This window comes from Hyla sarda, chromosome 2 (genome assembly GCF_029499605.1).
Source record: "Hyla sarda isolate aHylSar1 chromosome 2, aHylSar1.hap1, whole genome shotgun sequence".
Classification (NCBI taxonomy): domain Eukaryota; kingdom Metazoa; phylum Chordata; class Amphibia; order Anura; family Hylidae; genus Hyla; species Hyla sarda.
This window is the reverse complement of record NC_079190.1, coordinates 16,312,730-16,329,674: the sequence shown is the minus strand read 5'-3', so window position 1 is coordinate 16,329,674 and position 16,945 is coordinate 16,312,730. Positions and strand designations below refer to the sequence as shown.

At 46.1% G+C, this 16,945-nt stretch overlaps 1 protein-coding gene across 1 annotated transcript in view; it reads right to left on the bottom strand.

The window, feature by feature from the left end:
• The window catches only part of LOC130357340 (involucrin-like), a 49,014-nt gene extending 34,568 nt beyond the window's left edge, over nt 1-14,446 (bottom strand). The window contains exons 1-3 of the mRNA XM_056560026.1: nt 14,408-14,446; nt 7,624-9,132; nt 7,142-7,542 (exon numbers count right to left, since the gene is read on the bottom strand). Of these exons, the coding sequence (XP_056416001.1) occupies nt 7,142-7,542; nt 7,624-9,132; nt 14,408-14,446 (1,949 nt within the window). The remainder of the gene's footprint in view (nt 1-7,141; nt 7,543-7,623; nt 9,133-14,407) is intronic.
• Between the last annotated feature and the right edge of the window lie 2,499 nt (nt 14,447-16,945).

Below are 16,945 nucleotides of genomic sequence, written 5' to 3'. Positions count from 1 at the left end.
CCTCCTCATGTAATCCCCTTACTACTGGGTGACACACTGCAACAAACCGCCTCCTCATGTAATCACCTTACTACTGGGGCAACACACTGTAACAAACCTCTTCCTCATGTAATCTCCTTACTACTGGGATGACACACTGTAACAAACCTCCTCCTCATGTAATCTTCTTACTACTGGGATGACACACTGTAACAAACCTCCTCCTCATGTAATCTCCTTACTACTGGGATGACACACTGTAACAAACCTCATCCTCATGTAATCTCCTTACTACTGGGGTGACACACTGTAACAAACCCCTGTCCTGGCATGATGGGAGTTGTGGTTTTGCAACTGCTGGAGGCTCCTTGGTTGGGAAACACACTGGAGGTTTGAGTAAGCCATTGCTAGGTTATTCAGACTAGTCGGTGACTTCTTTATAAAGCAGACATTAATTTGAGCCTTTTTTGGGCAACGACAGAGTTAATTTCGGGAACAAATAAAGTGTGGGTCTTTATGTCTCCCATTCACGGCCGGGACCCCCGTGGTGATGGAATCCCTTTACTCCGCAGCCAGGGCCTCCTATGGACTCATTAGAAAGTAAATCTCCTTTCCTCCAGCTTAACATTTCACAGAGGCCGCAAAATACACCGGCCCCACCATCCCCACAGAGATCAATGACCGCTCGTCCGAAAACACACAAAAAAAACAAAACGCCATTCTATACAGTGCGTGAACAACAACAACAAAAAAAAAAACGTGATTTCAAATGGCAGGAAATGCTAAACCCCAATTTTGGGGGTAGCGGATCCTGCACTTGTGGTCTGTTGCTATGAGCGATCCCCAGCATAAACTGGATACAATGGGGATGCCTGCAGCGGACCACAAGTGCCACAATGGAGGATGCCTGCAGCGGACCACAAGTGCCACAATGGAGGATGCCTGCAGCAGACCACAAGTGCCACAATGGAGGATGCCTGCAGCGGACCACAAGTGCCACAATGGAGGATGCCTGCAGCAGACCACAAGTGCCACAATGGAGGATGCCTGCAGCAGACCACAAGTGCCACAATGGAGGATACCTGCAGCGGACCACAAGTGCCACAATGGAGGATGCCTGCAGCAGACCACAAGTGCCACAATGGAGGATGCCTGCAGCAGACCACAAGTGCCACAATGGAGGATGCCTGCAGCAGACCACAAGTGCCACAATGGAGGATGCCTGCAGCAGACCACAAGTGCCACAATGGAGGATGCCTGCAGCAGACCACAAGTGCCACAATGGAGGATGCCTGCAGCGGACCACAAGTGCCACAATGGAGGATGCCTGCAGCAGACCACAAGTGCCACAATGGAGGATGCCTGCAGCAGACCACAAGTGCCACAATGGAGGATGCCTGCAGCAGACCACAAGTGCCACAATGGAGGATGGCTGCAGCGGACCACAAGTGCCACAATGGAGGATGCCTGCAGCAGACCACAAGTGCCACAATGGAGGATGCCTGCAGCGGACCACAAGTGCCACAATGGAGGATGCCTGCAGCAGACCACAAGTGCCGGAATGGCCTCCTACACCAGATAGACAGTGTGGATGTGTAACATATAGAATAATACATACATTTAGGTGCACTACTCTGGTAGATGTAGACCAGCGATCCCCAAACTGTGGCCCTCCAGATGTTGCAAAACTACAATTCCCAGCATGCCTGGACAGCCGTTGGCTGTCCAGGCATGCTGGGAGTTGTAGTTTTGCAACATCTGGAGGGCCACAGTTTGAGGACCACTGATGTAGACAGTAACATTTGACTAATCCTCAAAATTATCTTAAAGGGGAAAACTTTTTTTTTTTTTTAAATCAACTGGTGCCAAAAAGGTTAAACAGATTTGTAAATTACTTCCATTAAAAAGTCTTAAGCCTTCCAGTACTTATTAGCTACTGAATACTACAGAGGAAATTATTTTCTTTTTGGAACACAGAGCTCTCTGCTGACATCACGAGCACAGTGCTCTCTGCTGACACCTCTGTGCATTTTAGGAACTGTCCAGAGCAGCATATGTTTGCTATGGGGATTTTCTCCTTCTCTGGACAGTTCTTAAAATGGACAGAGATGTCAGCAGAGAGCACTGTTTGCTCGTGATGTCAGCAGAGAGCTCTGTGTTCCAAAGAGAAAATCATTCTTTTTGCTATTGCACTCCTTATGGTAAATAAAAAAGATTTCTAATATACTTTGGTAAAAAAAAAAAAAATGAAGTTTTCTATGTTTTATTTGTGCTTAAAAAAAAGCTCCAGAGCACATTTCCCCCCCATCTCATACACAGACTTAGGACCGAAGCTCAAACACAGGAAGTGCAGCCTGGAGTGCTAAAGGGGGGTGTGTCCAACCAACAGCATATGGCAGTTAAGTGTGAGAGGAGCTATGATTGGATGAGGCTGGACACACACCCCTTTAGCACTCCAGGCTGCACTTCCTGTGTTTGGACCTCGGTCCTAAGTCTGTGTATGAGATGGGGGAAAATGTGCTCTTGAGCTTTTTTTAAGCACAAATAAAACCTATAAAACTTCATATTTTTTTTAAACAAAGTATATTAAAAACATTTTTTATTTACCATAAGGAGTGTAATAGCAAAAATGTATTTTAATTAGAGTTACCCTTTAAGATTTTTTAATAGAAGTAATTTATAAATCTGTTTAACTTTCTGGTCCCAGTTGATTTAAAAAAAAAAAGTTTTTCACTGGAGTACCCCTTTAAAATTGAGACATTACCCAGTATATCCTTATATGAAGGACATCCCTGAGCCCGCACACCAATGCCAATATGTTACTGTCTACATCTACCACAGTAAGTGCACCTAAATGTATGTATTATTCTATATGTTACACATCCACACTGTCTATCTGGTGTAGGAGGCCATTGTGGCACTTGTGGTCCGCTGCAGGCATCCTCCATTGTGGCACTTGTGGTCTGCTGCAGGCATCCTCCATTGTGGCACTTGTGGTCTGCTGCAGGCATCCTCCATTGTGGCACTTGTGGTCCGCTGCAGGCATCCTCCATTGTGGCACTTGTGGTCCGCTGCAGGCATCCTCCTTTATGGCACTTGTGGTCTGCTGCAGGCATCCTCCATTGTGGCACTTGTGGTCCGCTGCAGGCATCCTCCATTGTGGCACTTGTGGTCCGCTGCAGGCATCCTCCATTGTGGCACTTGTGGTCTGCTGCAGGCATCCTCCATTGTGGCACTTGTGGTCTGCTGCAGGCATCCTCCATTGTGGCACTTGTGGTCTGCTGCAGGCATCCTCCATTGTGGCACTTGTGGTCTGCTGCAGGCATCCTCCATTGTGGCACTTGTGGTCTGCTGCAGGCATCCTCCATTGTGGCACTTGTGGTCTGCTGCAGGCATCCTCCATTGTATGCATATTATGCTGGGGATCGCCTTTAGCAACAGACCACAAGTGCAGGATCCGCCCCCCCCGCATTTGGGGTTGAGCATTTCCAGCCATTAGAAACCACGTTTTTTTCTTGTTGTTCATCTCTTGTACTTGGAGGTGAATAAACTCCAAATCTAATGCACCTCGAAGGGGTACTCCACTGGAAAACATATATTTTTTTTTAAATCAACTGGTGACAGAAAGTTAAACAGATTTGTCAATTACTTCTATTAAAAAATCTTAATCCTTACAGTACTTATCAGCTGCTGTTATGATCCACAGGAAGTTTTTTTTTTGTTAGTTTCCGTTCTGCCTTACCACAAGTGCTCTCTGCTGACACCTCTGTCCATGACAGGAACTGTCCAGAGTAGGATAGGTTTTCTATGGGGATTTGCTTGTACTCTGGACAGTTCCTAAAATGGACAGAGGTGTCAGCAGAGAGCACTGTGGTCAGACAGAAAAGAAATTCAAAAAGAAAATAACTGCCTGTGGATCATAACAGCAGCTGATAAGTACTGGAAGGATTAAGATTTTTTTTAATAGAAGTAATTTACAAATCTGTTTAACTTTCTGGTACCAGTTGATTTAAAAAAAAAAATGTTTTCCAGTGGAGTACCCCTTTAAATCACTATTATAGGCAGCATTTTGGTGCACCTGTGAGGCCGGCATCATATCAGCCAACTTGGGTGGGGCTCATAACCTCCCTCCCTCCTCCCACTGTATGTGTGCTCAGCCACACTGGAGGTAACTGGGAGCAGGCTGTGAGTCGGAACCTAATGCTGCTGTAATTGCCCACTGGCCCCTGGTGTTGCCCATACGGCACAGTTAGGTTTAGTGTTAGGTCCCGTGCCACTTGAGAAACCTTGGCGTTGGTGTGCGGGCTCAGGTATGTCCTTCATATAAGGGTATACTGGCGAATGTCTCAATTTTAACATCATTTTGAGGGTTAGTCATATGTTACTGTCTACATCTACCACAGTAGTGACCTACATTTATGTATTCTATACAGTGCTGAATACTGTATGGAGTGCAGGAGCACCCCCAGACCTCATCTCCGGGGGCTCAGGCACATTCTTAAAGGAGAACTCCAAACTCTCTACTCTCTCTATGACACTATGTGACCACGAAGCCCCACCCAATAATGGAGTAACAGGTCATGAGGGTACTGTCTGGTTGGCACTGTTTATGAGAGACAACCACTGGCTGCTACTGATTATGGGGCTGCCAGAGGTTGGCGTTTTTTGTAAGAAGCACTCTCTGTCTGTCACTGTGTATGGGGAACATTTGTTTGTTTACACTGAGTATGGGCACTCTGGCTGGCACTGTTTATAGGTAGTGTTGAGCGGCATAGGCCATATTCGAATTCGCGAATATTCGCGAATATATGGACGAATATTCGCCATATATTCGCGAATATTCGCATATTCGTAATATTCTCGTCTTAGTTTCGCATATGCGAAAATTCGCTTATGCGAAAATTAACATATGCGAAAATTAGCATATACAAAATTAGCATACGCGAAAATTCGCGTATGTGAAAATTCGCATATGCGAATTTTCGCATGCCAATCTCACACAGTAGTATTAGAGCTTTCTTTACATCACTGTTGATGTGTACTGTGAAAAAAAAATAAAAAAAATACAATATTCGTAATTACGAATATATAGCGCTATAATCGCGAAATTCGCGAATTCACGAATATGCGATATTCGCGAATAATATTCGAAATGCGAATATTCGCGAGCAACACTATTTATAGGGAGCACACTTTGGCACTCTGATTGGAGCACTCTGGCTGGCACTGTTTATAGGGAGCACACTTTGGCACTCTTTGATTGGAGCACTCTCTGGCTGGCACTGTTTATAGGGAGCACACTTTGGCACTCTGATTGGAGCACTCTCTGGCTGGCACTGTTTATAGGGAGCACACTTTGGCACTCTGATTGGAGCACTCTCTGGCTGGCACTGTTTATAGGGAGCACGCTTTGGCAATCTGATTGGAGCACTCTCTGGCTGGCACTGTTTATAGGGAGCACACTTTGGTACTCTGATTGGAGCACTCTCTGGCTGGCACTGTTTATAGGGAGCACACTTTTGCAGTCTTTGATTGGAGCACTCTCTGGCTGGCACTGTTTACAGGGAGCATACTTTGGCACTCTGTGATTGGAGCACTCTCTCGCTGGCACTGTTTGTAGAGAACACTCCCTGGCTGGAACACTCTGGCTGGCACTGTTTGTAGAGAACACTCTGGCTGGCACTGTTTGTAGAGAACACTCTGGCTGGCACTGTTTGTAGAGAACACTCTGGCTGGCACTGTTTGTAGAGAACACTCTGGCTGGCACTGTTTGTAGAGAACACTCTGGCTGGCACTGTTTGTGTGGGCAATACCTGGCTGGCAATGTTTGTGGGCAGCACTCTCTGGCTGGCACTGTCTATGTAGGACACACACTGCCTGGCACTGCTTGCAGGGAGCACTTCTGGGTTGGCATTGTTTGTAGGGAACACTCTCTGGTTCACACTGCCTATGTGAGATACTCTCTGGCTGCTACAGTTTATGCGGTAATCTCTGGTTGAGATTGTTTATGGGGAGCACTCTGTGGCTGGCACTGTTTATAGGGGCACTCTCTTTACTGGCACTGTTTATAGTAATGGAGCACTCTCTCACTGGCATTGTTTATAGGAAGCACTCTCTGACTGGCACTGTTTTATTCGAAGCACTCTCCGGATGGCATGGTTTATATATCGTGGTAAAAGGGTGTCATGTAGGGCAGATGGAATTAGCCTAGGGGCAAACCCCTTGTATATGTGACGCCAGGGCGTGGTTTATCTTCAATACCACCTAAAGATATACCGCTGGATCCTGGGCTAGGCACGGGGGCAATAATGACTCTGACACCAAGTTACGGACAACGGTAGCTTTACTGAGGGTAAAAAAGTCTATACAGTTCAGCCAGGGCCCAAGGAGGTGACCAGTGACTTCAGAGACCTTAAGGGCTTGCTGGGACTTGTAGTAGAACAGGACAATTTAGTGCAGGCCACACTGACTTGACAGATGACTTTGACTTGACTGACTTGTGACTGACAATGCTGTGGCTGTAGTTACTTGTAGACTTGTAGATTGTGGCTGCAGACTGGACTTGAGGCTCCTAGGACTCCAGATACACTTGCACTGGACCTCAGCCTGGCAGAAAAGAGAGTGAACAGAGGCTCCACCTAGGGCTTATATGGGGGAGGCTCTGGTGGGGTCCCATTGGTCACCCCTAGGTCACCTGGTCACTGATATCTCCTGGGTAACAATCACATGACAAATCACATGGTAAACAGTCTTAAAGTGACAACGCTTTCTTCCCACATTACACAGTATAATGCATGGTAAATATATGTACATAGGGGACAAGTGCAAAGGGGGGCCCAGGGGACACTGAAGGGAGGCTGCCTGACAGGGCAGCAAGGGTACAGGGGTAACACCTCCCATACTGGGCCACCACAGTATGATACTCTCTGGCTTGCATGGATTTTAGGGGGCATGCTCTAGTTGGCACTGCTTATAGGGAGCACTCTCTGGCTGGAACTATTTATAGGGAGCACTCTCTGGCTGGAACTATTTATAGGGAGCACTCTCTTGACACGGTTTATGCATGATTCTCTCTGGCTTACATTGTTTTTAGGGGGCACGCTCTAGTTGTCATTGTTTATAGGGGGCACGCTCTTGTTGGCACTCTTTATAGGGGACACACTCTAGCTGGCACTGTTTATAGGGGGAAAACTCTAGTTGACACTGTTTATAGGGGGCATGTTCTAGTTGGCACTGTTTATAGGGGGCACGCTCTAGTTGGCACTGTTTATAGGGGGAAAACTCTAGTTGACACTGTTTATAGGGGGCATGTTCTAGTTGGCACTGTTTATAGAGGGCACACTCTAGTTGGCACTGTTTATAGGGGGCACACTCTAGTTGGCACTGTTTATAGGTGGCACGCTCTAGTTGGCACTGTTTATAGGGGGCACGCACTAGTTGGCACTGGTTATAGGGGGCACGCTCTAGTTGGCACTGGTTATAGGGGGCACGCTCTAGTTGGCACTGATTATAGGGGGCACGCTCTAGTTGGCACTGGTTATAGGGGGCACGCTCTAGTTGGCACTGGTAATAGGGGCACACTCTAGTTGGTACTGGTCATAGGGGGCACGCTCTAGTTGGCACTGTTTATAGGGGGGCACGCACTAGTTGGCACTGTTTATAGGGGGCACGCTCTAGTGTGCACTGTTTATAGGGGGCATGTTCTAGTTGGCACTGTTTATAGGGGGCATGTTCTAGTTTGCACTGTTTATAGGGGGCATGTTCTAGCTGGCACTGTTTAAAGGGGGCATGTTCTAGTTGGCACTGTTTATAGGGGGCACACTCTAGTTGGCACTGTTTATAGGGGGCACACTCTAGTTGGCACTGTTTATAGGGGGCACGCTCTAGTTGGCACTGTTTATAGGGGGCATGTTCTTGTTGGCACTGGTTATAGGGGGCACGCTCTAGTTGGCACTGGTTATAGGGGGCACGCTCTAGTTGGCACTGTTTATAGGGGGCATGTTCTAGTTGGCACTGTTTATAGGGGGCACGCTCTAGTTGGCACTGGTTATAGGGGGCACGCTCTAGTTGGCACTGTTTATAGGGGGCATGTTCTTGTTGGCACTGGTTATAGGGGGCACGCTCTAGTTGGCACTGGTTATAGGGGGCACGCTCTAGTTGGCACTGTTTATAGGGGGCATGTTCTAGTTGGCACTGTTTATAGGGGGCACACTCTAGTTGGCACTGTTTATAGGGGGCACACTCTAGTTGGCACTGGTTATAGGGGGTACGCTCTAGTGTGCACTGTTTATATGGGGCACGCTCTAGTGTGCACTGTTTATATGGGGCACTCTCTAGTTGGCACTGGTTATAGGGGGCACGCTCTAGTTGGCACTGTTTATAGGGGGCACGCTCTAGTTGGCACTGGTTATAGGGGGCACGCTCTAGTTGGCACTGTTTATAGGGGGCACGCTCTAGTTGGCACTGGTTATAGGGGGCACGCTCTAGTTGGCACTGGTTATAGGGGGCACGCTCTAGTTGGCACTGTTTATAGGGGGCATGTTCTAGTTTGCACTGTTTATAGGGGGCATGTTCTAGCTGGCACTGTTTATAGGGGGCATGTTCTAGTTGGCACTGTTTATAGGGGGCACACTCTAGTTGGCACTGTTTATAGGGGGCACGCTCTAGTTGGCACTGTTTATAGGGGGCATGTTCTTGTTGGCACTGGTTATAGGGGGCACGCTCTAGTTGGCACTGGTTATAGGGGGCACGCTCTAGTTGGCACTGTTTATAGGGGGCATGTTCTAGTTGGCACTGTTTATAGGGGGCACACTCTAGTTGGCACTGTTTATAGGGGGCACACTCTAGTTGGCACTGGTTATAGGGGGTACGCTCTAGTGTGCACTGTTTATATGGGGCACGCTCTAGTGTGCACTGTTTATATGGGGCACTCTCTAGTTGGCACTGGTTATAGGGGGCACGCTCTAGTTGGCACTGTTTATAGGGGGCACGCTCTAGTTGGCACTGGTTATAGGGGGCACGCTCTAGTTGGCACTGTTTATAGGGGGCACGCTCTAGTTGGCACTGGTTATAGGGGGCACGCTCTAGTTGGCACTGGTTATAGGGGGCACGCTCTAGTTGGCACTGTTTATAGGGGGCACGTTCTAGTTGGCACTGTTTATAGGGGGCACGCTATAGTTGGCACTGTTTATAGGGGGCACACTCTAGTTGGCACTGTTTATAGGGGGCACGCTCTAGTTGGCACTGTTTATAGGGGGCACGATCTAGTTGGCACTGGTTAGAGGGGGGAATGCTCTAGTTTGCACTGTTGATAGGGGGCATGTTCTAGTTGGCACTATTTATAGGGGGCACGCTCTAGTTGACACTGTTTATAGGGGGCATGTTCTAGTTGGCACTGGTTATAAGGGGCACACTCTAGTTGGCACTGTTTATAGGGGGGCACGCACTAGTTGGCACTGGTTATAGGTGGCACGCTCTAGTGGGCACTGGTTATAGGTGGCACGCTCTAGTTGGCACTTGTTATGGGGGGCACGCTCTAGTTGGCACTGGTTATAGGGGGTACGCTCTAGTTGGCACTGTTTATAGGGGGCATGTTCTAGTTGGCACTATTTATAGGGGGCACGCACTAGTTGGCACTGGTTATAGGTGACACGCTCTAGTTGGCACTGGTTATAGGTGGCAGGCTCTAGTTGGCACTTGTTATGGGGGGCATGCTCTAGTTGGCACTGGTTATAGGGGGCACGCTCTAGTTGGCACTGGTTATAGGGGGTATGCTCTAGTTGGCACTGTTTATAGGGGGCATGTTCTAGTTGGCACTATTTATAGGGGGCACGCACTAGTTGGCACTGGTTATAGGTGGCACGCTCTAGTTGGCACTAGTTGTAGGTGGCACTCTCTAGTTGGCACTTGTTATGGGGGGCACGCTCTAGTTGGCACTGGTTATAGGGGGCACGCTCTAGTTGGCACTGGTTATTTGGTCATTCTCCATCTGGCACTGTTTTAGGAGCCCTCTGGGACTGTTATAACGTAATAAAGGCTTTGCTTTCCTTCTCTCGCTTTGCTCACAAGTTGCTGACTATGTATTATTTTCATGGCACAAATACCTGCTATAATGTGTGATGTATGAGGGGCAGGTATGACGGGGTGTGTGTGTGTGTATATATATATATATATATATATATATATATATATATATGCAGATGAAGTCAGGCTGCTCACCACTCTCGCGTTTGCTGCACTATCTCGTGCTACGGACACCGGTACCGCTCCCGGCTTAGTAGAAGTCACACAGGAAAAAACGTCCGGCACTCGGGAAGATGCAGGTAAAACTTGTCAATGGCTTTATTCAAACGCTTAAGGCAGGACACAATCTGACGCGTTTCGCACACTCAGGTGCTTAGTCGTAGATAGACATACACTCAATAATGCGGATTAAAATACACATGAGTTTGGTCACATGACCACATGAATCTTAATTAAAAACAGTTGGTTACAAAACATGTAACCAACTGTTTTTAATTAAGATTCATGTGGTCATGTGACCAAACTCATGTGTATTTTAATCCGCATTATTGAGTGTATGTCTATCTACGACTAAGCACCTGAGTGTGCGAAACGCGTCAGATTGTGTCCTGCCTTAAGCGTGTGAATAAAGCCATTGACAAGTTTTACCTGCATCTTCCCGAGTGCCGGACGTTTTTTCCTGTGTGATATATATATATATATATATATATATATATATATATCCCACATGTGAATAAGTACAAAAACTGGGTCCTGTCACATGTGTATGACTGCCAAAATGTATTCATTTTGGGCAAAAAAAAAAGCTGCGGCCAGTTGGGAGTCAATAGGGCAGTGTTTCCCAACCAGTGTGCCTCCAGCTGTTGCAAAACTACAACTCCCAGCATGCCCGGACAGCCAACGGCTGTCCGGGCATGCTGGGAGTTGTAGTTTTGCAACAGCTGGAGGCACACTGGTTGGGAAACACTGCAATAGGCAAACATGACACACCATACACACACAAAAAAAGCGCCAAACACAAAAATATACGTCTATTTCTAGCCTAACCCTGGACAACTGGTCTAAAATGGGATGAACAGGTGCTTCCCTCTAGTGGTAGATGGTAACATTACAGATAAATAACTGATCAAAATGGATAATAACAACCTGTTAGTTTTGGAATTTATTTAAGAAGTAGATCAAAATACATATGGTGGATGTGCGATTGGGCGACTGTGTTTCCGCTTCTCAATTTTTATTTTACATATAGATAAATAATAGGATTGAATGAGGTGGTCAGTGGTCAGTGGACGGGGGGGGGGGGGCTACGTCGATCGGTGGTCTATGGCAGATCCCGACCAGACGTAGCGGGCGGCAGGATGTCATGTGATGCCCACCTCACCCCCCTGACGACGTCACGTGCCGTAGCTCGCGATGACATCACATCAGTGACCTGCAAACCTGTCGCTCTTTAGCCAATAGGAATCTACAATTCTCATTTTCCTGGCAATGGAAACAAGTCTGTGCGGTGTGGAGAGGCAGTGTACTATACAGCAGATACAACTACCTGTGACTATGGGGGAGATTCATCAAGACCCCTGCTGAGGAAAGGTCGACCAGTTGCCCATAGCAACCAATCAGAGCGCTACTTTCATTTTTCAGAAAATGAAAGGAGCAATCTGGTTGCTACGGGCAACTGGTCGACTTTTCCTCTGCGCAAGTTTTGATGAATCTATGGGGGAGATTTATCGAAATCCGTGCAAAGGAAAAGTTGCTCAGTTGACCATAGCAACCAATCAGATGGCTCCTTTCATTTTGCAGAGGCCATGTTAAAAATGAAAGAAGCGATCTGATTGGTTGCTATGGGCAACTTTTGCTCTGGAAAGGTTTTGAGGGTTTTTAAAGGGGGCGGACACCTTGGCCGGTGACAGCTCTGCCCCTGACACACTGCGCCACAAAGCCGCTGTTTAATCGCTCCATTGACATTACCGTTTATTCGGCGCGCAGCTGTCACGCGGCGTCTCTCATCCCATTACTGCCACTAGTGTTAATCCGCTACACTGTTTTCTAATCCCTGTGGGGGAGGAATCTCCTAATAGAGTTAATACCACTTTACAGAGACCCATAACACATGGCGGACATGACGCGGCTAGAGGTAATGTTCCATACGGATGTAGCAGAGCTGAAAGAGCTTTTTGACACAACACACAGGGGGAGATTTATCATTGCTTTTAGAGGATTTTTTTTTGTCTATGTTCTGGCGCAGTTCAGGCGCAAGCGACTTTTATGCGTCTTTTGCTATAGACAGTTTCACTCTTTTTGCCTACCCATAGAACTTTTTCTTTTTGACAAATGCAGTGGTCACGTATTTATCATTTGCGACTTTATCATTTGTGCGGAAAAGTACTTTTTTTTTTAGGCACAAAGCTACACCACCTACCAGTAGGCGTGAGAATCACTTCTACCTTCCACAATTCAACCTTTAAAGGAAAACTGTCACATCTTTTCTCCCGCACTATCCAAAGGTACTGGTGGATAGTGCAGGAGACACTGATGAAAATGAGCCCTACCTTGTCCGGATCTGGGCCGCCGTTCTCCCGCAATTGTAGTTTTATTATCTGTTGAAATCTTCCTGTAACTGGCACGGGCGGGGCTTCGGCGCTTAACTGGCACTGACATCAGCGCCGCTTATGAATATTCATCCCCCTCCCCCCCAGTTAGGAGCGGCAAAGAGAGGAAGAACTGGAGGGAGGGGGGATGAATATTCGTAAGCGGCGCTGACGTCAGTGCCAGTTAAGTGCCAAAGCCGCGCCAGTGCCAGTTACAGGAAGATTTCAACAGATAATAAAACTACAATTGCGGGAGAACGGCGGCGCAGATCCGGACAAGGTAGGGCTCATTTTCATCGGCGTCTCCCGCACTATCCGATAGTACCTGTGGATAGTGCGGGAGAAAACAAGTCACAGTTTTCCTTTAACCTCTTGTGGACAACAGCGTCCCACTCCCCTCAGGAGCTGAGCGCTGGTCATAGCTGGGTGGTCCTGAGGGCTATCTGCCCCCAGGACCCATCTCTAATGCCAGACATCACCAATCACGGTGATGCCCGGCTTTAGCCCCTTAGACACTTCAATCAAATTTGATTGTAGCGTCTAAAATGCAAGTAAAAATGTCCCGACAGCTCTGTGAAAGTAAGTAAAAACGCCTAACCTGACAAATTCAGGACCCGAGAAAGTGTCTCCTTACCTCCCTCACAAGCGTCTAGAAAAAGTGTATGTGGTAGAGCTTTTCCCACCACAGAAGAGCTGCGCAAAATTCATCATCCTGCTGCACCTTCCTGATAAATAAGATAATAACCCACCACCCAAATAAACGTGGGAAAATAGCTCTACCGTAGACATTCTTTGATGAATCTGGGCCAAACAATTTACAAAAATTTCTGTGACCCATACAGATAAAGATTCAGCCTCGCTTTCCCCTCCCGCCTCTTGCACAGATACATTATTGGTTCTATACATTGTTTTTATCTGCTTTTACTAGGCCCCTGGCCCAATCCAGAACCTAAATTACACCTTAAATGTAATTCAGACCCCATACAAGACCCCAAATTGAATCTAGATCCCATTTCAGACACCAAAGTTAATCTAGACCCCAAACCAGATTTGAAAAGAAATTCAGACCCCAGACCAGACCTTAAAATTAGTTTGGGCCTCAAAGTTAATACAGACCTCAGACCACATCTCATAGTTAAATGGGCACTGTCATTAAAACAAATGTTTGCTATTGCACTCCTTATGATAAATAAAAAATCTTTCTAATGTACTTTGTTTATAAAAATTAAGTTTTATTTGTGTTTCAAAAAAATAGCTGCCACTAGGTGTCTCCCTACTTATCCAGAGCACATTTCCCCCATATCTCTTGCACAGACTTTGGACTCCTGCTGGCCTGGGAGAAGTCCAAAATCAGGAAATGCACTCTGGAGTGCTGAGGGGTGTGTGTGCAGTCTTAGCCAATCATAGTTCATCTCACACTGAACTGCTCTGGGCTGTGTGTAGCAGAGTGAGGGAGGAAGTTCTCCCCTGTATGGCTTCAGATAATGTTAAACCTGCTGGGGAACGCCCCTTCCCAGTCTGTGAGTCTGACTGAGACTGGGCAGAAAATACAGAACATCATCAAGGTAGAAAACTAAAAAACATTAAAAATAAAGGAAGGCATTACGGGGTGAGATCTGTGTACCAGCTGCCACGCTGCCTTGCATAGACGTGAATGGAGGGGGCGTGGCATGACATGTCCGAAGATCGCAGGGGGTCCCAGCGGCTGGACCCCCCGCAATCAAACATGTTATCCCCTATCCTTTGGATAGAGGATAACATGTCTAGGGGGCCGAGTTCCCCTTTAAATGTCCTGACCCCTAATTTAATCCAAATACTGTTGAGACACCAAGGTTAATCCAGAATCCAAGCCCCATCTCAATAAGACCCCAGACATTAATTTAATCCTCAAAATGAATTCAGACCCCAGACCATATATAACCTGGGGACTTCAGACTAGAACCCATACTTTAAAGTAAACCAGACCACAAAATGTATCCAGACCAGACTCCAAAATTAATCTGGATCATAGTTCAGATACAGTGGGGATCAAAAGTTTGGGCACCCCAGGTAAAAATTTGTATTAATGTGCATAAAGAAGCCAAGGAAAGATGGAAAAATCTTCAAAAGGCACCAAATTACAGATGAGACATTCTTATAATATGTCAACAAAAGTTAGATTTTATTTCCATCATTTACACTTTCAAAATAACAGAAAACAAAAAAATGGCATCTGCTAAAGTTTGTGCACCCTGCAGAGTTAATACCTTGTACTGCCCCCTTTGCAAAGCTGAGACCTGCCAGTGTCATGGATTGTTCTCACTCATCATCTGGGAAGACCAGGTGATGTCAGTCTCAAAGGTTTTAAATGCCCAGACTCATCTGACCTTGCCCCAACAATCAGCACCATGGGTTCTTCAAAGCAGTTGTCTAGAAATCTGAAACTGAAAATAGTTGACGCTCACAAAGCTGGAAAAGGCTATAAGAAGATAGCAAAACATTTTCAGATGTCAATATCCTCTGTTCGGAATGTAATTAAGAAATGGCAGTCATCAGGAACAGTGGAAGTTGAAGCAAGATCTGGAAGAACAAGAAAAATATCAGACAGAACAGCTCGCAGGATTGTGAGAAAAACAATTCAAAACCCACATTTGACTGCGCAATCCCTCCAGAAAGATCTGGCAGACACCGGAGATGTGGTACACTATTCCACTATAAAGAGATACTTGTACAAATATGGTCTTCATGGAAGAGTCATCAGAAGAAAACCTCTTCTACGTCCTCACCACAAAAATCAGCGTTTAAACTTTGCAAATGAACATATAGACAAGCCTGATGCATTTTGGAAACAAGTTCTGTGGACCGATGAGGTAAAAATTTAACTTTTTGGCTGGAATGAGCAAAAGTACGTTTGGAGAAGAAAGGGAACAGAATTTAATGAAAAGAACCTCTGTCCAACTGTTAAGCATGGGGGTGGATCAATCCTGCTTTGCGGTTGTATTGCAGCCAGTGGCACAGGCAACATCTCACGAGTAGAAGGAAAAATGGATTCAACAAAATTTCTGCAAATTTTGGATGCTAACTTGATGCCATCTGTGAAATAGCTGAAGTTAAAGAGAGGATGGCTTCTACAAATGGATAATGATCCTAAACACACCTCGAAATCCACGGGGATTAAATCAAGAGGTGTAAACTGAAGGTTTTGCCATGGCCTTCACAATCTCCTGACCTCAACATAATTGAAAATCTATGGATAGACCTTAAAAGAGCAGTGCGTGACAGACAGCCCAGAAATCTCAAAGAACTGGAAGACTTTTGTAAGGAGAATGGGCAAAGATACCTCAAACAAGATTGAAAGACTCTTGGCTGGCCACAGAAAGCGTTTACAAGCTGTGATACTTGCCAAAGGGGGCAGTACAAGATATTAACTCTGCAGGGTGCCCAAACTTTTGCAGACGCCATTTTTTTGTTTTCTGTTATTTTGAAAGTGTAAATGATGGAAATAAAATCTAACTTTTGTTGACATATTATAATAATGTCTAATATGTAATTTGATGCCTTTTGGAGATTTTTCCATCTTTCCTTGGCTTCTTTATGCACATTAATACAAATTTTTACCTGGGGTGCCCAAACTTTTGATTCCCACTGTACCTAAATTAATCCAGACCCCAAATTGACTGCTCCTTGCATCTAGGTCCTTGTCACTTGGTGCCTCCAGACACATTGTAATAATCCCAGCACCCATGTTAGCAGGTCTAGATCTTCCTGGAGTCCCAATGATTTTTATTTTTGGAAGCATTACATTTTTACCCCCTCAAATTGATAGTACTGTCCCTTTAACCAGTAATCCTTGGAAATATGTCTGATACAGATGTTAAGGATGGTCGGACAGGTTGATGGATGATCCTGTTACACACGGCCCAGTAACACTGATAAATATCCTGCTATATATATAGACACCGGCGGATACATCTCCGTCCTCCGCTCCATCAATATTCATAAAATCTTTCCCAATTCATGGCCACAGAAATGTAATAAGTAACCCTTTCACTGCCAGGGACTATGCAAAATGTATGTGTGAAGGAAACCGGGGTCCCATTCCACATCGACCGAACAGGACGGCATAGCTCTGTGTAATAGGGCAAACGCTTGTGATGATGATCGGGTCGTTTTGACCTGCCAACAAATGATTGTCCGTCGGCCGGACATCCACCTGTGTAATAGGGAAAGAGCGAATGACTAATGATTGGAGCAAATGGATGACAGATGATCATCTGTGGGGACACATTCAGGCTTTAAAATGGGCACTGTCAAATTCGAAAGGGTTTTATATGTTGTACGTCTGTCAACATCTGTCATAAGAAAATACTTTTTAT